Source organism: Bos indicus x Bos taurus, chromosome 27 (genome assembly GCF_003369695.1).
Source record: "Bos indicus x Bos taurus breed Angus x Brahman F1 hybrid chromosome 27, Bos_hybrid_MaternalHap_v2.0, whole genome shotgun sequence".
Classification (NCBI taxonomy): Eukaryota; Metazoa; Chordata; class Mammalia; order Artiodactyla; family Bovidae; genus Bos; species Bos indicus x Bos taurus.
Genome location: NC_040102.1, coordinates 32567840 through 32595670, shown reverse-complemented (window position 1 = coordinate 32595670; position 27831 = coordinate 32567840). Strand labels below are relative to the sequence as shown.

The 27831-nt window shown below is 55.6% G+C and overlaps 1 protein-coding gene across 1 annotated transcript in view; it reads right to left on the bottom strand.

The window, feature by feature from the left end:
- The window catches only part of ADGRA2 (adhesion G protein-coupled receptor A2), a 36778-nt gene extending 22009 nt beyond the window's left edge, over nt 1-14769 (bottom strand). The window contains exons 1-2 of the mRNA XM_027530257.1: nt 14504-14769; nt 2253-2324 (exon numbers count right to left, since the gene is read on the bottom strand). Coding sequence (XP_027386058.1) covers nt 2253-2324; nt 14504-14769 — 338 coding nt within the window. The remainder of the gene's footprint in view (nt 1-2252; nt 2325-14503) is intronic.
- Between the last annotated feature and the right edge of the window lie 13062 nt (nt 14770-27831).

Here is a 27831-nt window from a genome sequence, read left to right as displayed (position 1 = left end):
TCCCCTGGAGAAGGAAATGGCAACCAACTCCAGTATTCTTGCCTGGAGAATCCCACGGACAGAGGAGCCTGGCGGGCTACAGTCCATGGGGTCGCAAAGAGTCAGACACGACTGAGCGACTTCACTTTCACTTTCAGCGTGGTTTGAATGCACCTGCAGTGCAGTGATTCAGGTCCCCGTGGGTACTGTAGGTTTGCGTGGGGTGGCGGGGAGAGGGCCATCTTCTCATCTTCATCAGAAAATCTACCCTCCTGGGACTGAAGGATGACCCAGGAGACGCAGCAAGCGGGCAGACCCAGCATGTCTGGGGCTGATGAGGCAAGACGGAAAAGCTGGAAGCATGTCCTAGAGGCTTCCAGAGGCTTCTGCGGTTAGTCTTTCTCCAAAAGATCCCTGGAGGGAGCATCTGGTTTCTGGCATTTCAGCCCTCTAAGACCTGGGCTGAGTGCAGGAATTATAGCTCTCGAGTGCTTAGCTGCTCCTGAGAGAGAAAATCTTTCCCTTTTTGTTGGTACCTAACAAGTGTTTTTTTTTTTTTGCTTTTATACAAAGGTTTTTTTTTTTTTTAATTAATAAAACATTTTGTTTAAAAAAAATACTCTGTGAGAAAAAAATAACTATAAAATGCAAACTTGTTGTTATCTTTTAGTTGTTAAGTCATATCCAACTCTTTGAGACTCCCATGGACTCTATCTTGCCAGGCTCTTCTGTCCATGAGATTTCCCAGGCAAGAACAGGGGGATGGCTTTCCATTTTCATCTCCACGAGTGTTTTTTTAAACTTATTTTAAATTTTTGGCTGTGTCACTTGGCATTCGGGATCTTACTTCCCTGATCAGGGATCATATCTGTGCCCCCTGCAGTGGACACTCAGAGTCTCAACCACTTGGACTGCCAGGGAAGTCCCTAATGAGTCTTTTAAAAAGGAATTTGGTGGCAGCCCTTCCTCCCTGTTGGAGCAGACTGGTCATGGCTGTGTGTGTTCACGGCCAGCATCCCGGGACCCCTCCCAACTCCAAGATGCCCAGATCACACGGAACACACTCTGCCTTGCCACCCCCACGAACCCAGCCAGGCCACTAAGCTTTCCCCGAGCCCCAAGGGAACTGGGAGAGGGGCTTGCCCTTCTCTTGGGAAGTGGGCATCATGGAGACAACCTCATGAGATTATTGTCCCGGTTAAAGATCTCACATAGATACTGCTTCTCTCCTACCCTTGAACTTTCTAGCCTTCCCTGAGCCCTCCTTTGGACTTCACAGAAACTCCGACCTGCTTCATTTTTCTATATATGGCATGGTCTGTGGGCTCACGAGACGGTAATCTCTTTGGCTCTTTGAAAGGAGGCGTCCGCCTTATCCTTGAGTAGCCTCCATCACTCTGATCTAAGCATTTTAGGCAAAATGGTACTGGAGGGGACAGGGCCCTGCTGGAGGTCTTGGGAATGCCCAGGGGGTGGAAGCAGAGATGGGAGATGGCGGTGGGGGGCTTGGAGGTCGGGGAGCTAGAGAGGGTCCGGCTCCAGCAGGGACAGGAGGCCCAGGTGTCCCGTGGAGAAGACAGGACCCAAAGCTGTCGTACAGGCTGTGGATCAGAAGCTGCCAACTGAACGGGGAACTGAGAGAGGGCTCAATTCAATCCTCTCCTTTGGTACGGACTTTGCCCGTGATAGAGGCAGGTCCCCAACTCGGGGAAGGAGCTTCTCTCGGGCTAGCAGGACCCTTGCCAAGCGAAGGCCCCACCACCAGCTCCAGCCCCACAGGGCAGCTGATGCAACAGTAATCAGGGTGGTGGGGGAACAGTGAGCGGGAGAATTGGTCGTGACCCGCTGTCCCCACCCTTGGCCAGGACTCTGGCCCCTGGGAGCTTTGTTTATTGCTTGTGTTTAGGGAAGCAGGAAAGAGGCCCCAGTCACACTAAACCCTCCCTCTGCCCGGTCTGCTGGGCCCCCAGCTGGGAGGGGGCGGTGGCTTCTGGCCAGTTAAGGGGTTTGGCCCTTGGAGCTAATTGCTCATTAAAGAGCGTTAATGAGCTTCCCACAGCCCCACCCCTGCCTGGACCAGCGAGGTGTCCCCAGGCCTCTCTGCTGTCCCCGGGGAGGGAGCGGGTCTCTCTTTCCCAGACCAGCCCCTCCGCCCTCCGCTTGGTGGTCAAGTCCAACTGTGGGCCCTGCTCCGCCAGCAGGTTCTGGGTTGCGTGGCCCCTTGGCAGTTAGCACCCCTCACCCTCCCTGGCCCACCCCGCCTGAGCACTTACAGTTTCTCTAGCAGGGACAGTCCCAGGAAGGCTCCGCTCCGGAGGCCGGTGATCTTGTTGTTGCTCAAGAGCCTGGAGAACCGGGGAGAACACAGATGGGAGAAGAACACTTGCCTTCTGCGTAAGTGGCGCCCCCTGAGGTTGTGCAAGGAGCAGCCCCACCCTGGGCTCTAGGAAACCACGGGGAGGAGCCAGCCAATAGCTCGGGCAGAATACAGTCAGCCCACTGAGCCCCAGCTCCGCCATGTCAACCTGCCTGGGATCCCGCAGCCTGGATCTGACTTGGGCTCCATATAAGCAGGCACGCTACTCTGTTTCCACCTGGGAATCACAGGCCCAAGCCCACAGCCCCACCTTTCTCCCCCACCCCGATAGCTCTGTCTTGCTCAAGCCGTCAGCCTTGACCTGAGGACAGTGATGGGCAGAAAGGTCTAGCAAGTAGAACAAGAAGCCCAGTAGGTGTGGGGGCAAGTGGAAGGGATTGCCCTTCCTTGGGGTCTCCATCACTCTGGGAGCTCAGGGCCTCACCAGAAGGGGACCCCTCCCTCCCTGCCCTCAAAGGCCCCCAACTCAGAGGAACAGAGTGCCTGTGCGTCCCTAAGCCTGTCTACAACCTTGACAAGAAACTGATGGAGTCCTGGGCGCCCCCCGCTCCAGGGAGCCCAAGCCTCAGGCTCTGCCTCTGAGTCTTTGTTTATTTATTTGTTTGTACTGGTGGGAGGCGGAAAGGGGGCCCCAAGTTCCTGACGGAACCCACTCTGCCCACCCACTCAGTCTTTCTCTGCCAGGCTCCCCGCTGGGAGGAGAGCGATCCAGACCAGTCAAAGGGCTCATCCCTTGAGTTAATTGCTTATTAAAAAGCTTTAATGAGGGACTTCCCTGGTGGTCCAGAATTTAAGACTCATGCTTCCACTATAGGGGGCGTGGGTTCGATCCCTGGTTGGGGAACTAAGATCCTACATGCCATGTGAGACCAAAAAAAAAGGCTTTAATGAGCCTCTCAGCCCAAGCTCTTGCAAAGGGTTTCCCATCTTTGCTCTGAGCAGTGGAGAGCAGACCTGGGAAGGCCAGAGGGGCAGGCCTCCGGCCTCCTCTCCAGTGGGCAGCCTCGGGGCTGGACAGTAAAAGAGAGGGCAGGGGGCAGGGACTGGGCATGACAGGGGTTGTCCGAGCTCTGTGCAAAGCCTCCTGGAAGTGGGTGGGTGCACATACCAGCCCAACAGTGAAAGGACCCCAGACATCTGCGCTACTCCAAGTTCAAGGAGCATGTGGAGGGCAGACCGTGGCCGGATGGAGGCACGGGCGGGAAGGGCTTTGTGGGTGAAGGGAAAGAGGTGCAGCTCATCTCCTTCCCTGCTTTCTCCGCTCTGCAGAGAGGCCCCCTCCTCCCCTCCTGGACCCCGCCTCACTGTCTCTCCACCTCATCATCCACAGTGACCATGTGGACGGGTTCCGGGGAAGTGCTATGTTTCCAAAGTGCTTCACACACACACACACACCTTGATATTTCAAAAAGCACATCACAGTAGTCATCATATGAATACTTAGAACTTTCTTGAACCCCTTTATTCTCATTTTATGCGTTTTGTTCTTGTTCCATTTAGTCGCCAAGTCGTGTCCGACTCTGCGATTCCATGGACTGTAGCCCGCCAGGCTCCTCTGTCCATGGGATTTCCCAGGCAAGAATACTGGAGTGGGTTGCCATTTCCTCCTCCAGGCGATCTTCCCAAGGATGGTTTTGTTTCCCATTACCTGTGGTGGCTGATTGTAAATAATATTGTCAGTTCTTACAGCTCTAAGGGTCTGGTGGGGCTGGGGTTGCCCCCTTGGTGGTGACAGGCTCCTGATGGTGTGAGTTTTAAATCCAAACCTGCCCCTCGTCATCTGCACCTCATTTCTTCATATAGCCTCAGGGCCTGAGGCTCAGAGGCTGCATTAACTGTCAAAAAAAGGCGAGAGGACCCCTCAGTATCCTTATGTGGGGGAGAGATCCTGAAATACCAGAAGGAAGGGTGAGAAAGGGCATCTGTTTCAGCCTCCCCCACCCCAAGGTCTCTCCAGGGATGACTCCTGCCTGGGTCTTGGGAGGAAGACAGATTAGGATGCTGATGGGGGTGGGGAGCACAGGGAAGGGTCAGGGGTATGGAAGGACAGAGGAATGGGGGAGCCAGGTTATCACAGCCCAGAGCACCAAGGGGGAAGCCTGAGAACACTGCCAAACCTGAATGGCGTACGGGCCTGTTAAAGGGAGCGGAAAGCTGTTTTATTTCCTGCAAATATATCTGTGGATCCCAGTTTGAGAAACATTGACCTTAGGAATGAAAATAAATACCTTCTAAGAAAAAATTATCTCAAAATTATCAGCAAAAGATTTTTGTTTACAGATCGCTGAATTAAAAACAGAAAATTAAAAAAGTCTCCAATTCCCAAATCCCTAATATTAAAACTCAGGATTGTAACTGGAGAACCCCATCCAGACACGTCTAGAGGTAGTGCTGGGGAGTAGGTACCCCACATTCCCCAGACGCTTCAGCCTTTAACCCTTGAACACCTTTCACATACCCCAAATTTAACCCAGAGTCGGTCAACAGAGGTAGAACGCCAGCTGCACATGTAATTCAGAACGTTCTAGCAGCCACACTTTTTAAAAGTTAAAAATTAAGTTAATCTTAATAATAGACTTTATCTCAGTGCATCCAAAATGTTATCATTTTAACATGTAAAACATATGTTATTATGTATTATAAATATATAATTATATTATAAATAGAAAACATTACATATATATTATATATACTTATATATTATAAATACACAATATAAATTATATACATAACAAAAATTATGAATGAGCTATTTTCCTTCTTTTTGTACTGTCTTGGAATCTGGTGTGCAGTGTCCTCTTCAGCACAACTTAATTTAGACCAGCCACATTGCAAGTACTCGGAGGCCACATGGGGCTGGTGACCTTAACCCTCATCCCTGATCTAGTCTGCTTGTAGCCAGCACCGCCCCCCCACGAGGAAGTCTGGGCTGCCGGGGAGATCTCGAGGCAGCCGGGGTGCTGTGTGCGTAGGTGTGTGTGTGTCTGTGTGTGTCTGTGTGCGTGTGGCCTGGGAGCAGAGCAAAGGATGGGGCCCAGCACCCGAGGCAGGTGAGGCTGAGCCTCTGGTCCAGGAGAGCTCCCTCCTGGCTCCCGCCCCCTCTGAAGTGGGCTCTGTGGGCCGGGGAGGAGAGGGCACAGCAGCGTGGGAGCAGGGTTGGCTGCAGCCCATGCAGCTGGCTGGGCCAGCCCAGTGCAAACTCCCAGCCTGGAGAGTCTTGAAATGAGATTTTTTTTTTCTTGTGTTCGAGAACATGCTCTCCCAATCCCCTACCCTCTAAGCCACTCACAGAAGTGGGGACCCCAGGCCGGCATCACTGCATCTTCCCCCTCCAATGGACCCTCTCTTGCCACATCTCCAGTTCTTGGAAAGACATCACTGATACCATTATGGTTTAGCCCCCAAGTAGCCAAAATTGGATCTTTTGGTCTTAACAACCTAGATCAGGCTGAGGAGATTTTATTTTCGTCCCAGAGTGTGGGGACTGAAATAATGGTGTCGGCGGGTTCAGTTCTTCGGAGGTGCCCCTTGTGTGTCTGGCCAGGAATTTGGGACCGCGTTTGGGGGAGGTAGGAAGCTGGCAGTCACAAGGCTGCTCATGGGGGTAAATGAAACACACACACACACACAGCCTCATCCATTAGGAAGCAAAATGTTCCCACCACACACGGCTCCCATGGGAGGCAAACAGGCAGGGCGGCCCCAAGCTTCTGTCCAGAGTCACAGACACGGTGCAGTCTTGACCCCTTCTTCCTAATACTCTCAGCCACCTCTCTCTCCCAACAACCTCAGCAGCAGCAGCCTTCCCAGCCCAAGTACAGTGTGCCCGCCAGGAGGGTTTTCTTCCCAACCACGCCACTTGCCTCTCCGGCTGGCCCAGCCCAGCATCCTCAACATCTTCCTCCCTCCCCCCGCCCCCGACTACCACCCAGGGTCACATTTTCACAGGAAGGGGGGCCAGTCCCTGGAGGCCTCTGTTCACTACCCCAGAATCTGAAACCCGGCCAAAGAGAGGGGACACACGGCGTCCATTCCAGAACTCTGTCCGCGCCCGGGTCCTATTTTAGGGAAGAGGAGCAAGCAGCGTTACTGCTAACGACGAGGCTGGAGGCCACAGGAGCGAGTGGCTGGCGTCAGCTGGGGCCCTGTGGCCTCCAGGCAGCCGCAAGAACTCGCCAGATCCCGGCCTGACATCCAAGATGACCCTTGTAGGGGTCCCGCAGGCCCCACTCAGTGGGGCGTGGGGCCAGCACATGCCTGCACCGAAGGGGTCTCACACGTGCTGGAAGAGTCGCACGTGTCACCCTCCCAGCCCCCACCTGGCCCAGCACACACACACATGTCAGGGCCCCACGCTCTCCAGGAATTCTGAGCCTGGAATGCAGGCTGCTGCCAGGGTCCTCTGGGCTGGGAGGGCCCCGTCGCCAACACCTGCTGCTGGCACCTTGGCCGTGTCTTTGGGAGACTGTCAGTGTGGGGAGCAGGGTGGTCTGCTTGCTGATGCAAGAAGAGCCCCAGGCTCATAACCATCAGTGTGAGACCGTTCTCCCCTAACCCCCCTCCCGTGGGCACAGTACCCAGGGCCTTGGAGCATTTCCAGGCCCATTAGGGCATCTGAAACCTAAAAAAAAAAAAAAAAAATCACTACTGAATATAGGTGCTGCAAGTGTAAATTAATGAAGGTTTAACTACAGAACTACTAAATGTCATATTATTGCCAATTAGCAATCATCGTTCAGTTTCATGAAGGATGTGGGTGCAGTTTAGCATGACTGATGGGACAATGGGGCCTCCAAATGTGAGGCTGCCTCTGGTCCACGGGCCTGGTTCTGACACATACCTTTGCCTAAAGGCTGTGCCCATTCCACTGAGCCTGACTGCGGGGCACAGAAATGCTGGAGAGGACACACGGCACTCCCAGACCTCCTGCCATCTTTCCCTTGGCTGGAAGACTGTCCGGTCAGCCCTGAACACCTACTGGTTAGGAGGTCACCCTGGTGGGGCCTCTTCTCCCCAGGCTTTAGAGGGCCATGTCCTGCGACATGGAGAAGGAGAAGGCAATGGCACCCCACTCCAGTACTCTTGCCTGGAGAATCCCATGGATGGAGGAGCCTGGTAGGCTGTGGTCCATGGGGTCGCAAAGAGTCTGACACGACTGAGCGACTTCGCTTTCACTTTTCACTTTCACGCATTGGAGAAGGAAATGGCAACCCACTCCAGTGTTCTTGCTTGGAGAATCCCAGGGGCGGGAGAGCCTAGTGGGCTGCCATCTATGGGGTCGCACAGAGTCGGACACGACTGAAGTGACTTAGCAGTAGCAGCAGTCCTGCGACAGCCTCTGACCTCAGCCTTGAAACTGAGCTGTCCAGGCAGGGCCTGAGGTCAAGGTAAAGACAAAAATTGTCTTGCAGTGGCTCCTACACACAGGACCTTCCCTCGGTCCTCTTCTCTAACCTGCCCTCTCTGCAGGGGCACTGCATCTGGGCGATCAGCAGGCAGAAACCAAGAAACTGGAGAAGGCGAACCTACAGCTGTTCATGGTGGGTAGTTGATATGCCTTGACTGGGATGTGGGAGCCCCCGGCACTGGAATTGAGTCTGTTGTGAGCATTCACCCCTGGGCGTCCACTCACTCATTATTCAATCCTACAAGAACACTTATGGTGCGCTTGGCCCTGGGGAACACACCAATCCTACCTGAACACCTGCTGTGTGCTGGGCCCTGGGGAACACACCAGCACTGCAAACACAAATGAGACCGGGTGTCTACCATTTCCCACTCAGGGAAGGTGGAAGAACGTGTGTCGGATAGGGTGGACTATTTGTATAGCTGTGTCCACCCGGTTTCAGGAAGCTGGGAACTTACTCCCAATCACACTTCCTGCAGACACGGCCTAAAATCTCACCACGGGGGACTCAGACTTTTAGGCAAAGAAAGTGGGTTTTTAAAAAAATACAAATAAACCTGAAAGGATCTGTTATCAATCTTTTACACCTAAGCATAAATTAGCCCTTTACTCCTTCCATTCAAGAGATTTTCCTTGGGAACTTGGAGGCTCCACTTCTATCCTTTGTGAGCCTGTATCCAGCCTCCACCTTGAGCCTGCAAGGCCCCTGAGGGCAGAGACCAGCTCTCTATGGCCTCCTGGCAGCAGAGGCCAGACACACAACACAGGCAACTGGCGGACTGGGTGGGTGGGCGGGAGTCTGGTGGGGTACAGCTCCAGGGGAAGTGGGGGTGGTCCATGAACCCCCAGTTTTCCCAAGCCAGGAGGCAGTTTCCTCTTTGCCTCCACTTCCCCACTAAGTCTTCTGGGCAGTGATGTTGCACAGTGGTCCCCTAAGCACACGTGTATCAGTGCGGGTGGACGCCTCTCTTCCTGGCTCACTATCCACGTGGAGGAAGCAGATTGGTTATCTCCCTGCCCCCAGGGAGGATGGCTCTGATTGGTCAGTGTGGGAACAGGGTTGACCAGGAGCTGGAGTCAAGGGATCTGGCTGGGAGTTGGGTGACCTTGGGCAGGTCAGCCGCAATTGGGGTGCCTTCTTAGGAAAAGAAGGGTCTGAACTGGAAACGCCCACTCCTTAGTGTGATGGCTTTTCCCACCCTGAGTCTCCTGAAATCTAGAGTTTCTGCTCCAACTCACAGCTCCCAGCAGGCGAAGCGCCCTGGGGGCGGAGGGCGGAGCGGGAGGGAGAGAAGCGGGAGGTGGGGGCTCTCGACCTCCTCTTTGCTTTCCAGCTGGGAGACGTCTGGGCCCTCGAGCTCAGGCTGGAACTCCCTCCCGGGCTGCTCCCTCCAGCCGGTTCCCTGCTCCTCCGTGACAGACTGTCCCGTGCCCCTCACCTGGCCCCATCCATCTTGCACACCCGTCTCCCCCAGCCGGCCTCTCCCGACTCCCAGGGCTGGGAAAGCGGGGTCCTGGGAGGCCGCCGGGCGTTAGCTACACTCCGCAGCGTCTCTGCTCCCCCACCCCCATCACCCAGTCCTAAAAGCAAAGGAATGTTCTGGAGTTTGGGAAGGATGGGGGCCCCCCGGAGGAGGAGGAGGGAGGAAGGGGAGGAGGCAGCTTTGTCCTGTCAGTGTCTAAGCTCTAAATAGAACAGAGTGGCTGGGCTGGGGGAATGAAAATAAACAGCCCCTCTGAACAGCCCCGTCTTAGCCGTCAACCGGATTTTCCTTCTGGTTCCCCAGCCCAGGGCCATTTCCCTCCCCTCCCCTCCCCTGCTCTCCGTCTGGGCCCCTGGAGGCCAAGGCTCTACCTCGGGGGTGGGGGGGAGGGGTGGAATGGGGGCGTGAAGGGGGGGTCTCAGTCCAGGCTGTGTGGCCTTGGGGAACTCGCCTCCCCTCTCTGGGCTTTGGAGATGACATGCTTGCCGGAATGGAAGGATGGAGATCAACTCAGAGGTGGCTGGAACTTTTTCTCCTTCAGGAAAGAGTTCTTACCCCAATGACTCCCATGTGGCATAAACTTAGGAACACTTGCTCCCTTTAAACACATGACCCCAAATTTAAGGGTCAATTTATGGTGAGGTTCAAATTACACTGGTTTGCCTGTGCCTTTGGGGGAAATTCTCAGACTCACCAGGACTAAGGATTGCTTCCCAGCCCACCTCCCCACACCCCCGAAAGCCCAGCCCAGAGGGGTGAGCTGTAGTAGCAAAAACAGACTTCCTTGGGGGGTCAGGAGTGGCTGGGTTCTTGCATGGGTTCTGAATAATTCTGCAAATAACCCATTCTGGGTCCTGGCCCCACTCGGGATGAATGGGGGTTGAATTTTAGGTCCACTGTCTCAGGTGCAGGAAGGACTCAACCCAGGGAAGCATGGAGGGCTCTGCTGTCTGCCTGGTGCTTCTGAGATGAGACCCTGGGCCCTGTACCTATGGGCAGGGTTCCTAACACCTCCGGGAATGGCTGATGAGTCCTGGAACCTGGGCTCTGGTGGCCATCAGCAACTCCAGGAGGTGGTCGGGGGAGAGTCAGGGAGGCACATGGATTTCTTCAGGGCTCCTCACTTCAGACAAGCGGGGGGTCCCAGAGCCCCCCTAAAGGGAGAGTGTGTTGGAGTCCTGGGCCTCTTCCCTCTCCTTCCTTCCCTCTTTTCTCCTCGCTCCCTCCCCCACCCCCCTCCTCTCCCGCACAAAAGCTCTCTGTACACAGCCACTTCCTCTGGCTGCTGTCTCTGAGCCCAGACCTTATGAGAACCATATGGGGGAAAGAGGGTGGAAGGGAAGGGGGTGGGGAGGCCGCGTGGGCCCGCCCCTTCAGTCAGCATCTCTCCCCTCCCCTCGGGGCTCCTTGCAGGCCATTGGCACACTTTGCCCCCAGCTCCCCCAACTGGACCCCATGGCTGGGATGAGGGGTGCTTAAGGGAGGGCACAAGGGGGCTGTGGGGAGGGCTGGGAAGGGGCCTCCCTCCCCCACGGTGCTCTGAAGACCACCAAACTCACAGCAAAGGGGCCTAGCCACCGTCAGGCACATCTGCAGGGCCCAAGCTCCTTCTCTCCTGTGGGATCAACCTATGTGGTGGGCAACCCCCCAGACTGAGTGGATGAGGATTCCTCAACTGTCCCATGCCTGCCTCCCATCCCCACCCAGCCTTGGAATGTTCCCAGGTCAAAGGGGCCTGGGTCCTGCTGGGAAGGAACCGGGTTTTCTAAATCAGCCTTTGTGTCCATTGGCTCCCAAGTCCAGCCAGGTGAACACTGACTCTCTTACCTGAAAGGAACACGAGGGGAACCCCACCAGCTAATCCTGACGCTGGCATCAGCCAGCTAAACTGTGCGGCTCTGGGGCAAGATGTGGCCTTCTCCCCACCTGGCCTCAGTTTGCTCAGCTGTCAGATGTTCATGTAGGGGCTGGACCTGCTGGTCTCTTAGGTCTGTTTTGGCCCAGGGCGCCCAGAAACTTATGACACTGCCCAGTATCCTCTGAGGGCCTGCTCAGAGGTCCTGGGAGGTCCTCAGGAGAGATTTCCTTCTAGAGTTATCCATTATCAGTCTCTTCGTGGAATCCCTGAATATCCCCTCTCCACTTTCCCCATCTCCGTAACTCCCAGAGCCCAGAATCAGAGGACAGGCCCATCAGCTGCTGCCTAGGGGTGAGCAGGGGGCTCACAGTGGTCTGTGTCTGCATCCCCTGCCTGTGATAAGCCACTCTCCCCCATGAGAACTTGCCCCTCAAGGGAGGCCGGTAAAGGCTCCTGCTCTGGGCTGGGGGTGGGGTTGGCGGGGACATGCCCACAGCTGCCCCCTGGACCAGCTGTGAGACTAGGGGGTGGGGTGGGCAGACGGATCAGGAAGAAAGCCAAGAGTTCTACTTTCCTGGAAAAACTGCGAATGAAAATCCATTAGAGGAAAGAAAAAAAAAAAAAAAGCCAAGGGTGGAGAGAGGGGCCTGCAAAACAGAAGGCAGGACGCAGATAACGGGGTGGGGGCGGAAGGGTTTTCCCTGAGGTGAGCGGCTCTGTTGACAGGGTTGCCCCTGATCAGCCTGCAGGCTGGCTGCAGACGGGCACCTTATCTAGCACTTTCTCTGCCTGGAGAGTCTGCCAGGCTTCCCAAAGTGAAGGCCCCACTTTCCCCTGCCCGCCCAGGACCCACATGGGCAGGGCGGTGCGTGGAGGGGACTGAGAGCTGGCGGCCCATTCTGGAGGAAAACGGGAGGAGAGAGGGGAAAGCTATAATGCAAAGGTTACTGGCCCAAGTCCATTGTTTGCCCTAGGTCATGGGCAGAAAGGGGAAAGGAGAAATTTTGGGGGAAAAAAATAATAAAGGAGGGAAGGGTTTGGGAGGGTGTGAAGGTTTCCGCGCTCTCCGCCTCCATTTGCAGCCAGACTGGAGTGGCTGAAGCCCCTTCCCAGCCCTTCTTCCCTTGAGATGCATGCTGGCTAGGGATGGGTTTACTGGGGGCACTGAACCCCCAGAAAAGAATCCTTGCCCAACTTCTGCTGAAGGAGAATGTGGGCTCTTTTCCTTTAAAAGCCAGCTTAGGGGACGGGTTGCAGTCTGGATCCGGGTTAGGTGGAGTCCGTGGGGTGGTCTCTGAAGCAAATGTCCGTGGTGGGTCCCAGTCTCACCCCAGGGCAGGCTGACGGGCCAGCGGGCTCTCATGGGGTGCTCCAGCTTGGCCTGCCCTGTCCGTTGTCCCTGCGGAGATGTCTAGCCAGGCTGAGGGGTGGGGGGCTGTTCTTTGGAAGGTATCTTGGCCCAGGTAGGTCAGTGGCCTGGGACAAAAGGGGGGCGGCCCTTCCTCTGGGGATGGTTAAGGATGGGAAGGTGAGCTAGGAGTCCTGTTGGCTGCCACCCTATCCCCATATCTTTTCACCCAGCGTCTCTCTTGCTGAGAACGTATCTTCTCACCCCACGCTGTCTCCTTGGAGTGGCATCCATGGGAATTAGCCGTGGCTGGAAAGCATTAGTTGCCCAATCATTCTAAGATGTGCTGCAAAACCACCTTTAATGTTTTTCCCCTTCTTTCTGCCGTCAGTACGTTAGGATGCCCTAATGGCAGCACATGTGTGTGAGCAGGGCTGAAAGATCCAGGGCACACATGCACACACACCCCTCTCGGAGCTCAATTCTCATCGCCCAGCAGGGACTCACACAGACACACTGGCCCAATCATTCCACACAGCAAGCATTTTTCTCCTCCAGAAGTGAGTGGGCTGGGGAATGCCCAGGCCTGTCTGGACACTTCCACACCAGTGGACTCTCAGGGGGACGGGAATCAGCTGCCACAGCTGTCTTCCCAGGCCATGGCCCTATCCCCTGAGTGGCGGGAACCCGGGAGAGAGCAGAGGGACACGGCTTCCACCCCGCTAATACACACAGGCACACACCCACCCCAGGCTGGGGAGAATGCAGGCCAGGCGGCCAACGTCAGAGGCTGACCAGTCGTGTCCTGTCAGGAAGCGCACAGCCTCTGAACTCACCCAACCAGAGTCGTTACTGTATTGTTCTGGACACAATCGGATAGACCCTGAGCCAGCTCCAACTCCAGGGCAAGGGGTGGTGGGGAAACGGTCGCCACCAGGGTCAGGAGGACAGGGAAGGGGAAGCGGCTTGGAGGCTGGGTCTAGGACAGGACAGGAAGGGGCCGCCGCCAGGGCCGGACCCCCCACTCCACGGCATGCGTGGAGCTCCGAGCACGTGGTCCGCGCAGGAAATCGCTGCGGTGGGGAGCGGTCGCTAATTCTCCTGCGGGCTGGCGGGATCTCGGACCCTCGTTGGGGAGGCTGGGGGTCGGGTTGTGGCGCAGCGGGCAGAGCCGGTTGCCAATGAGGGCTTAATAAGGCCCGGGCTGAGAAGGGAACGACGGGATGACGGAGAGAGTTTGGGAGGCAGCCTCCTTCCCCTCCGCCAGGTTTCTTTCTCTGCAATCTGCGCGAAGAAGTCAATCGCGAAACGGCCAAAGTTCGTCTTCACATCCGAGAAGGGAGGGAGGAGGAAGGGATGCAGGACTAGGAGCACAGGTCAATTCACAGATGCGCGCGGCGGGACAGGGGCCCAAGAGGAATCGGGACGCCGGGGGTTCTCGTTCACATTAGAAGCGCCTGCACCCCAAGGATAGACATTTTTCCGAACCCACCCTCCTGCCTGAGCTAGAGAGACGGGCTGCAAGCCGGGCTGGCAGGCCCCGGGGTCGGATGGGGCGCCCCCATCTGGAGGATCCAGGCCCGCGGGCTGAACCCGGGAAACTCCCCCAGTGCGTCCAGGGACGCGTCCGCGGTGGTGACGACCACAGGCACCTACTGGGCCGCAGGCGTCGATCTCCGCTGAGCCTTCCTCCCATCCCACCCACCTTAGGTCCCCGAAGTCCGCAACACCAGCCCCGGCTAGAAAGCCAAGGGGTCTGGGCGTCCCGCCAGCGCGCGTTCCCCTTCACCTGTACAGGTGAGTGGGCGCCCCGCGGTGCCTCTCTTTGGGGCGCATCCGTCCCCAGTGCTCCTTCCTCCCTCCTTCCACGCCTGGAGCCCTAATCTTTCCCCTGCTTCTCCCAAGCCTCCTTTCTCGGCTTCTGGACTCAGGCCCGAAGTCTCTGAAGTGGTGGAATCGTCTCTGTCCCCCATTCCCCAGCCCTCCCGTCTAGTCTCCTGTCGTGCCTTCGTCGGGACTGGGGCCCGGCCGGACCCAGTAGGGTACTCACAGGGTAACGGTGCTGTTCGGCAGAAGGCCGGGATCGGGAGGCTCCGGGAGGTCCCCGCCGCCGCACACCACCCTCCTGCGCGCCGGGTTGGGGGCGCCGCCGCTGAGCCCCTTCGGCCGCTCCCCCGAGCACTTGCAGCTGCGGATGGGGACCGGGCAGCCGGGTGCGCCCCGAGTCTCGGGCGTCAAAAGCAGCAGCCAAGGCAGCAGCAGCGGCAGCAGCAGGCGCGCGGGCGCCCCCCGCATCCTGCGTCCCGCGGCGCCCATCAGCCCATCGCCCCGCGGGGACCCACAGCGCCAGGGCTAGTCTGCGCGCCGGCCGGAGGGATCCGGGCGGGCGGGAGGCGTGCTCAGCGGGGGCCCGGGGCGCCCGAGGGCGGGGCGGGGGGCCCTGGGCGGAGGCGAGCCCCGGGGTCCCCGCCGCCGCGCCCCGGGGACATGTCCGGCGAGCGCCCCGGCGGGGAGGACGCGGGCGCGGCTGTCAGCGCGGCGCTGACGGCCCCCGGCGGCGCGGCCCGACTCTCGGCGCCGTGCGCCCGGGCCGGATGAGGCCGGGCCCCTCTGCGTCGCCTGCTCGCTCTGCGCGGGGCTGGGACCTAGCGGATCGCGCCGGGCTCCTGCCGCCGCCGCCGCCGCCGCCGCCGCTCCGTGCCATGGATGGAGGCAGCTCGGCGCGGCGCCGTTGCCGCCGCCTCCAGCCCCCGCCCGCCCTCCCGAGAGGGCGCCCTCCCCTCGCCAGCTCGTCCGTCCGCGAGGCCCTAGCGCCTCCCGATGCGCGGTCAGGCCGCTGTCCTCCTCCTAGTCGCCGCCGGCCCGCCGGGGAGAGGCCCCGCGCGTCCCCCACGCCCGCCCTGACCCTGGACGTCTGCCGGCCGCCCCTCTCCCCGGAGCTGAGGTTCTTCCTCTCCACAACCACAGCCAACCGCTAGCACTTCCCACGGAATCCTGCCTCACTCTTGCCCGTCCAGCCTGCACCCCGATGCTTCTGGGGCTTTCATCGACCCGCGGGCTTGACCAGAGATGTCCCTGGGTGGGAATGAACTTTGTACCCCGCTCCAGGGTTGCTGAGACTCGGCTTCCCCTGACCCCTGACCTGGTGGGCCAGGCTGGAAGCCAGGCGCTCACTCTCGCAGCCCTGCTCCAGTCAGCGCAGGATATATACAAGCTGGAGACGAAGGAGGCTCTCGGATCCTCCGGGTGACCTCGCCCAGCGGGGTTGCATGTCACTGGGCCAGGAGGGGTCAAAGGCCGAGACAGGTCAGATCTAGGGGCCTAGCTTTTCCACAACCCTGTGCGTGCGCAGGCGCGCGCGTGTGTGGAGGGCGGGGGGCGTGGGTGGGTGGGAATGAGCAGAACTGAGAAGGCAAAAGCAGGGATTCCCACTGGCTGTGGTAAGAGCACTGCAGTGAGTCAGGAGGGCCCGGTCTGGGCGGCTCTGACTAAGAACACAGTCCCTAACATCGTGGGGTGTCAAATCTCCGCAGTCCAAAGGGGCCCTTCCGCCCCCTGGTTTGTGACTGCAAGTTTTGGCCTGAGAATGAGTGAGTGGGCGGGGGCCACTCAGGTGGCTATGAAAACTCTCAGTGAGTCTTAGAGGGGCTGGAATGCAGGCTGGGAACCCGGCTGGGGACAGAGGGTAGCGTGAGGTGTGGCCCAGTGAGCCTACGTCCTCAGTTTCCCCACGAAGGCGGCCTTTTCTGCCACTTAATAGCACCTTTGCGGTGGAGATGCAGGCTGCTGGGGTTTGGGGGACCCCTGAGGCGAGCCCCCTTTCCCCCTCCTCCGTTGGGCCACCAAAGTGGTCTCTCTGATGACTGCCGCCTTCTCTGGTGCCGTGGGTGTGTGTGGCACCTTTTCCAGCACGGTGGCCTGTCAGCGGGGTTCCCCCCACCCACCCCCTTTCCTGGGAAGGGTTTCTTTCCCTTGTGTGGGCGGCAGACGCTGAGCCCAGACACGGACTTCTTCTGGCTCCACAAGCCTCTCCCAGTTGCAGGCTCTGGTTCCTTCAACTTCCAAAGATAAATAAATAGTGATTGCAAATGGAGCAAGGGAGAAGGGGACGGCCCCCCTCCCCCCAGCAGGAGCCCTCCTCAGGGCGGGCGCAGGAGCCAGGCCTGCATTCCTAGGAAGGGTCGTCACAGAGCCACGGCCCACAGGCAGGTCTGCCACCGGCCCTCCTGTTCCCAGGCCGGGGAACTTCTCAGAGAAGAGCAGGGGAGGCCTCGGTCCGGGGTCACACAGCCCTCCTGTCATTTCTTCTTCTTCTTTTTTTTTTTTTGCTCAGCGGAGACACTCTAAGTCCGGAAAGGAATTCCACTGCAACAGCCGCTCTCTGAGGCTGAATCGAGGCCAAATGACATTTAATGAGGCAGTGATTCCTCACAGGTGGGAATGAGGCGCGGGGTGGAAACAGTTGCAAAATGCTGTCCTGTCCTGCTGGTCATCCCTTTTGATCTCTCTTCCCGTCCAGAAAGGTGATGGATGAGCGGTAGAGACAGGGTTGGGGACTTATCCTCCGCTTCCTTTTTTTGCATGCTGTTTTCTCTGAGCCACTCAAAGCTTTCCCCATGAGAAACCTTCCTGGTTATCTGTTCTCAGAGGTACAGGCTGGAATGAATGAGTTGCCTGCATGTGCTGAAGTTTGTTTGGGATAGAAAGATGACTCAAGCTGAGCTCCCACCCTCATGACATCTGGTTAGGAAGCTGGGCCCTGGCCCTGATCGTGTGGGATAACCTCTTCATTGAACTCGGGATAAGGTAGCGTGATACAGGGAGAAGGCTGAATTAATCCTGCCTGAAACAAAATGGGGGGTGAGGAGGCCTGATCAAAAATGTTAGTCCAATCTGGGGCAGAAATGTAACTCACCACAACTCACCAGACCATTGTTGTCCCCTTAAGGGCCCTGGGGCTCGCACCCTCTAAGCCCTCTCGCAAGAAGCTTTCCTTGGGACTTTCTGGCCTGATCCCTGGTAGGGGAACTAGAATCCAACGTGCTTCGGAGCAACTAAATCTGAGTGCTGCAAATAAAGAGTCTGTGAGGCGCCACAAAGATTCTTCGTGCTGCCATGAAGACCCGACTCAACCAAATAAACAAATAGAGGAAAAAATGTCCAAAAAAAAAAAAAAGACAGAGTTTGCCTTTGCTGGGTGCTAGCTGCTGGCTAGCTTCTCTCTTGCCTCCACCCGCAATGCTGATCCATTCCCCTTCGTCAGGCAGTGGCTGGGGGGCTCTTCTCCCATGATTGACCAGACCCTCCATTGGGGGCAGCTGAGAGTGGAAGATGGGGGGTCACGATCCGTGTCCCCTTCCTCCAAGCCCAGAGCAGACCAGAGCTAGCACAGGGCAGCCAGCGTTTACTGAGGGCTTGTTATGTGCCGGGCACCTGCAACTACATTTTAGGAGAATTAGCTCATTTTGTCCTCATACCAGGGTGAAGATGGCTGTTTTAGTGGACGAAGGGGAAGAGGCACCCTGAATAGTAAACTTGCCCAAGGATATACAGCCCGGAAGTGATGGAAATCAGGATTTTTAAATATAAATGTATTTATTTGTTTTGGCTGTGCTGGTCTTCACTGCCATGTGGGCTTTTCTCTCTTTTTTTTTAATTAATTTTATTTTATTTTTAAACTTTACATAATTGTATTAGTTTTGACAAATATCAAACTGAATTCGCCACAGGTATACATGTGTTCCCCATCCTGAACCCTCCTCCCTCCTCCCTGGGCTTTTCTCTAGTCACAGCAGGTGGGGACCACTCTCTAGTTCTCTCTGCGGTGGCTTCTCTTGTTGTGGAGGACGGGCTTTTGGCGCTTCAGTAGTTATGTTTCCAAGGCTCTAGAGCATGGGCTCAGTAGTTGTGGCACAGGGGTTTAGTTGCTCCGTGGCATGTGGAATCGTCCCAGACCAGGGATCAAATCCATGCCCCCAGCATTGGCAGATGGATTCCTTTTTTTTTTTTTAACTATTTTTAATTAAAAAAATTTTTTTTATTTTATTTATTTGGCTGCACCAGGTCTTAGTTGTAGCTTGTTCCCTGACCAGGGGTTGAACTCGGGTCCCCTGCATTGGGAGCTCAGAGTCTTAGCCACTAGACCATGAGAGAAGTCCCGGCAGGTGGATTCTTAACCACTGGACCACCAGGGAAGTCCCAGAGTCCAGTTTTAACCACTGAGCTTTATAATTTCTGGGGTAGGAAGGTGCCCTCAGTAATCACTCCAAGAAATCCCCTTACTTCTGCTTAAGGTTGTCTCATTTTGATTTTCTGGCCCTCTCTGAGCTGAACCTTTACAGACATCCACCCCCCAAACCATAGCTAGTGGTGGAATGGGGATACCCAGTCCTTATTCTTCTAGCAGAGTCAAGGGAGACAGAAACTTTCCCAAGGAGCTCCACACCTCGGCTAGAAGAGAATAGTCTCTAAAGACTATGAGAGAGACTTCCCTGGTAGTCCAGTGGTTAAGACTCTGAGTTGCCCATGCAGGGGTCTTGGGTTTGATCTCTGATCAGGGAATCAAGATCCCACATGCCTCGTAGCCTGTCCAAAAGATAAAAATATATACATTTTAAAAAATAAAATAAAGGCTATGAGAGATTATAAACACATATAGAATCAGAGCTCACAATATCCAACACCTCCCAGTTCCAGGCCCTGGTCTCTTCTCCTGGCCGTTAGAGGCCCCACTCAGGATGTCTGAATTTAATTGTTAGTTTTTCCAGTTCCCTCTGTGCCTTCTCATGCCAGAGGCAGGATCCTAACAGAGACCCAGGATAACAGTGGATAAGGTCATGGCCCATAATTGGATCGATAATGCCAGCATGACTTTTCTCCAGGGCGCCATTAATTTAGAAAGACATGGAGGCTCAGAGCCTGTGAACACCACCCCTTTATCCCACCTCCCCACCAGGAAGGCTCTCTGGGGTGGTCCTCTGAGCTCTGTCCTCTCTTCCTTGTCCTGAACTTCCCCGTGGGGACTCTGCTAAGCCGCCCGTCCTGTTGAACTCTGACACTGAGGGTTCATGGCAGAGTGCTCATGCCTCAACCAGAAGGAATGAATAGGAACTATGGGAAGCTACCCAGATAAGTATTTGGACCTCTAAGGACTTCCCTTCAGAGATCGACATCGCCCCCTACGAGGTGCCTGTGTATACTTTAGACCCTCCCACCGAGGGACTCATAATCTCTGTCTCCATGAAAATCTGACTCACCCTTTAAGTGAAATGATGGATGACTTTCTGCACCATGACTGTGTCATGCTTAAGAGCATGAGACTGAAGCTAGATGCAAATCCCAGGCTCTCCATTTTATTGGTCTTGTGACTTTGGGCAACTCACTTAATCTGCCTTGGCCTCAGTTTTCTCATCTGTGCAATGGGGTGAAAAAATATTTACTTCAGAGGGCCGTGTTGATGATGTCAGTTACTTGTCAAAGGTGCCTGTGTGATATACTATAACAATAGGTTTGGTCTTTTAAACAATGAATGAATGGATTTTCTTTTCTTGCCTGTGTGGGGTCTTTGTTGCCGAGTGAGGGCTTTCTCTAGGTGCGGGGTCTACTCTCCAGTTGTGGTTCATGGGTTTCTCACGGCAGTGGCTTCTCTTGATGCAGAGCACAGGCTCTAGAGCGTGGACTCAGTTGTTGAGGCTCACGGGCCCGCTCCACCGGACGTGGGATCTTCCCAGACCAGCGATGGAACCCGTGTCCCCTGCGTTGGCAGGTGGATTCTTAACCACTGGACCACCAGTGAAGTACTGTATTTGGTCTTCATGTCCACCCATTCCTGACCCCCAGCTCCTAAAACCCTTGGCATTTACTGAGGGACAGGAGTATCTTCTGTTACTCGTCTGGGTTTATGCTCAGCTGAGTTTATGCTAATGAGGGTTGTACTCTTAGCCTCAGGATGGGGGCTGGTCAAGACATCTTGAACAATAAGATTCAGAGAGCGTCTGGGTTGGTGAACAGTCACGGTGGCGGGAGGGAGCCCACCCAGGATGGGCATGGAAGCTCCATGCCCCACCCCCCTGCCCACACCCTGCCCTACGAATTGCTTCCACCTGGCTGGAAGTGGAAGCGATGAGTTGTATCCTTTTTTTATATATAATTAAATTTATTTATTTTTAATTGAGGGATAATTGCTCTATAATATTGTGTTGGTTTCTGCCATACATAAACATGAATCAGCCATAGGTATACTTATGAGTGATATCCTTTATAATAGACCAGCAAATGTGAATAAAGTGTTTTCTTGAGTTCCATGAGCTGTTCTAGCAAACTATAGACTTGAAGAGGGGGTCACAAGAATCTCTGATTTATAGTCAGTCAGTCAGAAGTATGGGCGCCCCAGGACATCTGAAGTAGAGGCAGTCTTGGGGAACTGAGCCCTTAGCTTGTGTGGTCTATGTAAGGTAGTCAGTGTCAAAGTTGAATGAAATTATAGAACTCCCAGTAGGAGCTGAAGAATTGGAGAGTCGACTGGAGTCAGAAAACACCCCACGGACTTCCCTGGTGGTCCAGTGGCTAAGACTCCGTACTCCCAGTGCAGGGGACCTGGGTTCAATCCCTGGTCAGGGAACCAGATCCACAGGCCACAATTAAGAGTTTGCATGCTGTAACTAAAGATTCCACGTGCCACAAGGAAGGTTGAGGATCTCATGTGCTGCAACTAAGACCCAGTGCAGCCAAATAAATAATAGTAAATTAAAAATAAAACAAAACACCAAGCCTGACACATTCACATGCTCAGTCAATGTCAATAGGCCGGCTGCTGTGTTTCTTATTGGAACCTGCCTGGTTTTGTCCTGTTATAGTTCACTGTTTACCTATTTCACTCTCCCACTAGAACAGAAGGTCTAAGAGGAGGCTATTATTTTCTTTATTTCTAGGATTTCCAGCCTGTTTTAGTGACCAACGAATAGAAGAGACATTTAATTAACTTGCTCAGCAAAGTGTTCCTGAGTTTTTAGTTATTTAAACAACAGTTACTGGGCATTTACCATGTGCCAGACACTGTTTCGAGCACTGAATATACAGCAGTCAGTGCATAGACGATAAAGTCCATGGTTTCGTGGAGGTAATGTTATAGCAGAGGGAGCCAGATAATATGTAAGTAAACCAATGAATATGTTCATCTAGTGGGTGAGGAGAAGATCAATGAAGCAAAATTAAACAGGGTAAGGAAATGGGGGAATGGAAGCAACCTAAGTGTCCATCAAACGATGAGTATATAAAGAAGATGTATATATACAATGGAATACTACTCAGTCGTGAAAAAGAAGGAAGTTTTGCCACTTGTAACCGCAGAGTGAACTTGGAGAGAAGTACACTAAGTGAAATAAATCAGACTGAGAAAGACAAATACCATACAATAGCACACTTATATGTGGAATCTAAAAAATGTAACAGACTAGTGAATATAACAGAAAAGGTGCAGACTCACAGATAGAGAGAACAAACCAAGGGTTATCAGTAGTAGGGAGAGGGAAGGGAGGAGGGTCAATATAGGGGCAGAAGAGTAAGAGGTACAAACAGCTACATATAAAAGAAACTCTGAGGATATATTATGCAATGTAGGGAATATAGCTAATATTTGGTAATAACTATAAATGGAATATGGGCTTCCCTGGTGGCTCAGCAGTAAAGAATCTACCTGTAATGCAGAAGACGCAGGAGACCCAGGTTCGATCCCTGGATCAGGAAGATCCCCCTTCCCCCGAAGGAGGGCATGGCAACCCACTCCAGTATCCTCGCCTGGAGAATCCCACGGACAGAGGAGGTAGGCCACAGTCCATAGGGTGGCAAAGAGTCAGACATGACTGAAGTGACTGAGCATGCGTGCATAAATGGAATAGAACCTTTAAAATTGTGAATCACTATATTGTACACCTGTAACTTATATACTATTGTACATTAATTATACTTCAATTAAAAAAAAAGAGGTGAGGAAGACCTCTCTGACAAGGTGATCTTAGAGCAGAATTCTGAAGGAATGAGGGAAGAGGCCCAGGGATTTGGGGGGACAGGGCAGCACGGTGGGAGGTCCCCAGCTGTGACCCATCAAGGAAGAGTCAGCGACAAGTGTGGCTGCCCTGCGGGCAGTGAGAGGGAGGGAAAGAGGGTGGTGGACACGGTATCCTTGACCTCAGGTCTGGATCTCATAGGGCGTTGAAGGTCACAGGAAGAATGTTGGATTTTATTCTGAACGAGAAGAGAAGTCTAGAGAGTTTGAAAGGAGGAATGACCTGATCTGAGCTGGGCTTTCACATCTCCTCTCTGCCTCCTGTGTGGAGGATGACTCTGCTGGGAGGACCACGGGGCCCGGAGACTGGCTCGGAGGTCGGGGTGACAATTCAGTGGGTGAAGGAGGTGGTGAGGGAGGTGGGGTGTGGGTGGAAAGTGCGTCCAGTGGGATCCCTGACACAGTGAGTGGAGTGAGAAAAATCTGTCCAGGAGGGCTTAGGCTGTGAGAATGGAATCCCGTTTATGAAGCTGGAGAAGACTCAGGAAGGGTCAGATTTAGGGAGAAAAATCAAGCGTTGGGTCCATCACTCTTTGGACCTGGGGGAGTCCAGCTTGGTGCCCTCATGGAGTCGATGGGCCAGTTAGGAGAGGCCGGGATGGACACGAATGGGTGTCCAATCACACACCGTGATGAGTGCTGGGAAGGGAAGGGGACCTTCAGGAGCCCCACGGGGGCGGAGGACCCTGAGGGGGTCAGCATAGGCCTCTGAGGAGGTGACAGTTCAGCGGCCTGGAGGATGATCAGGCCTGGGGCAGGGAGGAGCTTGGCGCCATGGGCTCAGGACAGATGCCTGTCCCTGTGGGGAGCAGGGGCAGGGAGGGTGGATGAGGGCCCCCTCCTGCTCCTGCCTCTCTCCGGCCAGCCCTCGAGCCCCCCGTGAGCTCATGGGCGCCCCAGAGCTCGGGGACACTGTGTCTCTCTTGCCCGGGATCTCCCAGGGGGCCTCTCGTCAGGTCAAGGTTCGGGGGGCTTTCCTGGTGCCCATGACGCCTCACTTCCTGCCTGGTGCTGGGGCTCCTTGGGGCCCGTGATGGTTGTTTAGATCCTTCTCCCCCACCCCCCAGCCAGGGGCTGCTCCAGCCACAGCCTTTCTGCTCAGAAGCGCCGAGAGGATGGGGCCGGGGCCTAGGCCCAGGCCGGCAATCCCTCCCGGAGCCCTACCAGGGTCAGAGTATTCAGGGTCTAGAGGGGTGGAAGCAGCTCTGGCCAGAAGAGTGTGTGTGAGTGTGTACGTGTGTGAGTGTATGTGTGTATGAGTGTATTGTGTGTGTGAATGTGAATGTGTATGTGTGTGTGAGTGTATGTGTGTGTGTGAGTATATGTGCGTGTGTGAGTGTATGTGTGTATGAATGTATTGTGTGTGTGTGTATGTGTGTGTGAGTGTGAGTATATGTGTGTGTGAGTGTACATGTGTGTGAGTGTATGTCTATGTATGAGTACGTGTGAGTGTATGTGTGTGTGCGAGTGTGCATGCGTGAGTGTGTGTGTGTATGTGTGTGTCTGAGAGAGAGAGTGTGTGTGTGTGTGTATGTGTGTGTGTATGTGTGTGAGTATGTAAATGTATGTGTCCGTATGTGAGTGTGTGTGTATGTATGAGTGTGTGTATGAGTGTGTGTTTGTGTGTGAATGTATGTGTGTGTGTGTACGTGAGTGCGAGTGTATGTGATGTGTGAGTGTATGTGTATGTGTTAGTGTGTATGTGTGTGAGTACATGTGAGTATGTGTGTGCAAGTGTGTTTGTGTGAGTGTGTGAGTGTATGTGTCTGTGTGTATGAGTGTGTGTGAGTATGTGTGTGTGTGCATGTGTGACTGGGTGTATGTGAGTGTGTATGTGTGAGTGTATGTGTCTGTGTGTATGAGTGTGTGTGAGTATATGTGTGTGCGTGTGTGACTGGGTGCGTGTGAGTGTGTATGTGTGAGCGAGTGAGTGTGTGTGTGAGCGTGCGTGTGTGGTGGGGAGGGCTCACTGGCCACCCGCCTCTCCGTGCTGGGCGGGGGCGCTCCGTGGCGCCCCTGGGTGGGCCCGGCTCTCGGGACATCCCCCCCACGGCGGCCGCCCCGTGCCCTGTGGTGGGCAGTGTCAGTCCCCGGTCAGTCTCCGCACCCCAGGGCCGAGGGGGCCGAGGCTCGCATGTCCGCCCCCGTTGTACCCCAGGGAGGCTGAGGCAAACAGAAGAGGAGCAGACAGCTGGTGGTGGAGGATGCGGTGTTATTCTGGGCAGGCGGGGAGGTGGAGGACGACCCAGGCTGGCCTGGCAATGTCTGGGGTCACCCCCCGGGGCTCCGGGCTGGGTGGGGGGTGATTCTTCCCCTTCAAAGCCTGTGGCAGGGAGGCCCAGGTTGAGGCAAACCTCAAACATTTGTCTAGAGCCGAGCCTGCTTCCAGCCCTCACCACTATTTACAAGAATTATTTTTATCAAAGGAATACACACATATGGTGAAGAAGTGGAACAGCGCGCAAGAGCTTGTAAAGAGAAGTAAGGCAGGGCAGGGCCTCTTTCCAGTCCTCCTGCTAGCGGCGGCTGTGACCTGGTCCTCCTTAGACCTCTCTGCTCTTTGTGGACGCAGCCTGGGAAGGAGGCCTCGCGGGTGGGGTGGCTTTCTGGAGCGGCCCCTCCCAGAGGCGGTCCTTAGATTCCCAAGCCCAATCCTCTGGGTCACTGTCACCCTCTCCCAGCGCCACCGCCCCCTGCCCGTAGGTCACTTCCCGCCGCCTGCAGCGCGTGGGAAGCCCCTCCAGTCACAAGGGATCTCAGAGAAACGTCCTTACTCACACAGCCTGGCAGAGTGGACTTCTTTTTCTTTTTTTAACTTCCCTGACCAGGGATTGAACCCGGGGGCCCTTGGCTGTGTTAACCACTGGACCTCCAGGGAATTCCCTAGATGTCTAACTGGCTGGAAAAGTTGGGTTTCGCCTGGAACCTCGATTCCCGGCAGCAGCTGTCCTCTTGGTGCCTGGTGGGCCCGTGGGGCTGGGGCTGGGGGGGCTCTGGAACTGGCCCTTTGGTGTTTGTCTTGTCACCTCCCTCTGCTTCTTTGTTCCTCTCTGTACTCTTCTTCCTTCCTTCCTTCCTTTCTTCTTCTTCTTTTTTTTTTTTTAGTATTTATTTGGCTGCCCTGGGTCTTAGCTGCAGCGCACGAGATCTGAGATCTTCGTTGCAGTCTGTGGGACATTTGGCATGTGGGATCTTCATTCCCTGACCAGGGATTGAACCCGGGGCCCCCTGCCTTGGGACCCAGGGGTCCTAGACACTGAGCCACCAGGGAGGCCCCCTTCTGTGTGCTTTTCTCTCTCCTTTCCTCTCCTGTGAGACGGTGTGGAGTTTTGATTTCACTCTGGGCAGCTTTTGCTGTTTTTGCGCCCCAGTCTCCAGCCGGCTCTTTCATTTCAAGCTAGGGGAACAGGAAGGGGAGGCTTGGGTGTCTATCCTGGGCTGGCTTCAGAAGGGGAACCTGGCCTTACCATGGCCGCCATGACCCTCCCAGTGTCAGACCCCTGAGGGGAGCCTGTCGGGCTCTCAGGGCTTTAATTGCCTCTTGGAGGGTCCCCTTCCTCAGCCTCAGAGGCTCCTGTTTCATTTCTGAAGGAAGGTGGCAGTTTCCCCCGCCTCGATTCCCCTCCACTTCCACAGTTATCTGCTCCGTCCATCAGCGCTCCGCTCACCCCATTGCTCTGCAGAGATTCTAGCAGACTGCAAAGCCGAGCCAGGCTGGGTCCCCTGCCGGTCCCTGATGCTTAATGAGCACTTACTATGTGCAGAGCACGTGACGGGCTTTATCACATTTAAACGTCACAAGGACACCATGAGGCCCGATTTACAGGTTGGGGGGACGGAGGCACCACAGGGGCTTAGTCTCTGGCTCGAGGGAATGTGGCTGGCAAGGAGCAGATTGGGAATTTGGACCCAGACAGACGGGTGTCAGAGTCTTGGAATGAGCTTCATGGGCATGAGTGCGCCTGTGTGTGTGTGAGTACGTGTGCACGCACACAGCTCCCCTCCCCCAGTGCAGTCCCTTTACACCTACGCCTGCAGCTCCTCTCCCTGGGAGCTGGTTCCCAAGCTCACTCCATAAAACCCTTTTGATGCCCTGTGTTCCTCGCAGTGGACACAGTGAGAGGCCTGTTCCCTGCTCCCCACCTCCTGCTCTAGGGAGGCTCCGGGCCTCAGCTCAGAGCGCCAAACAGCACGGAGGCTGCCAAAAAGGGCCCGGGCGTCCCAGGTGAGCAGAGCGCTCCGGGAGTGGGCTGGGGGGGGAACGAGGCGGGCAGGGACCCATCACACAGACACAGAGACGCTGTGAGCCTTGGGAGGGTGGGGTAAAGGTGGCTCTCTGTGGACCTCCTGGCCCCCAACCTGGACTGGGAAGAGGGCCATACCAGGGCAGAGGCTCTTTCCTCGCAGAGGGCTGCCCTCCACCATCAGCACACATCCCAAAATCCTGGCACCCCTAGAAGCAAGCTCCCCTCCGTGGAGGGATCAATCTGCAAAGACACTTAGAGCCCTCCGTTTCGGGGCCCCTCCTGTCACCTGTGGTTTGCAGGGGGAAGGGTGATGAGGGAGAGTCCCAGGGAAAGCCAGCTGTCAGGTGCAGAGAGGGTAAAAGGTGAGCTGGGTGGGCTCACCCAGAGGCCTCCAAATGGAGGTGCACCCCGCTCTTTCTCCAGGGGAGGAGATGCCCTTTTGGGAATCCAGAGAAAGGCAGGAAGCCTGGGCCCAAGGGTAGATTGGGCAGGCCGGGGCTCCAGCCCCCAAACAGCTGCTGTCTGGGCAGGAAGGTGTCTGTGGGGAGCCCGGGGAGGGGGCGGGGGTCGGCAGCAGCCCCTGGAGCCTATGGCCCAGCTGGGCACCCCCCTCCCCAGAGCCCGCTGGCCCAGCTGAGGAGGGCCATGGGCAGGGCCTGCCTTTGCAGATCTGGCTTTATCTTCCACACACATTGAAACCATCAGGCCTGGCCCTCCGAGCAGCCCGCCTAGCCCCGTCAGCTAGAGACACTGAGCTTTCATCCAAACCAGACCTTCCCTCCTCCAGGTCCCTGCTCGGGGGAAGGGGGGCAGAGAGCTCAGCCCTGGAGCCAATTCCTGAATTTTTTAATTGTTTGTCCCTTCTTCTACTTTCCTCTCTGAAATATCCACGAGGCCACCTCCCACTCTGGGCCCCCTCGCTCCCCGCCTCATCCTCCAAGGGGCATTTAGAGGATGCTAAGGAAAACAGGGAGTCCGGGGGCCCCCAAAGGACAGAGCTGCACCATCAAAGCAGCGAGGGCGCTTCTGTCCTTCCAGGTTTGGGGAAACCAATTCAAAGGCAAACCC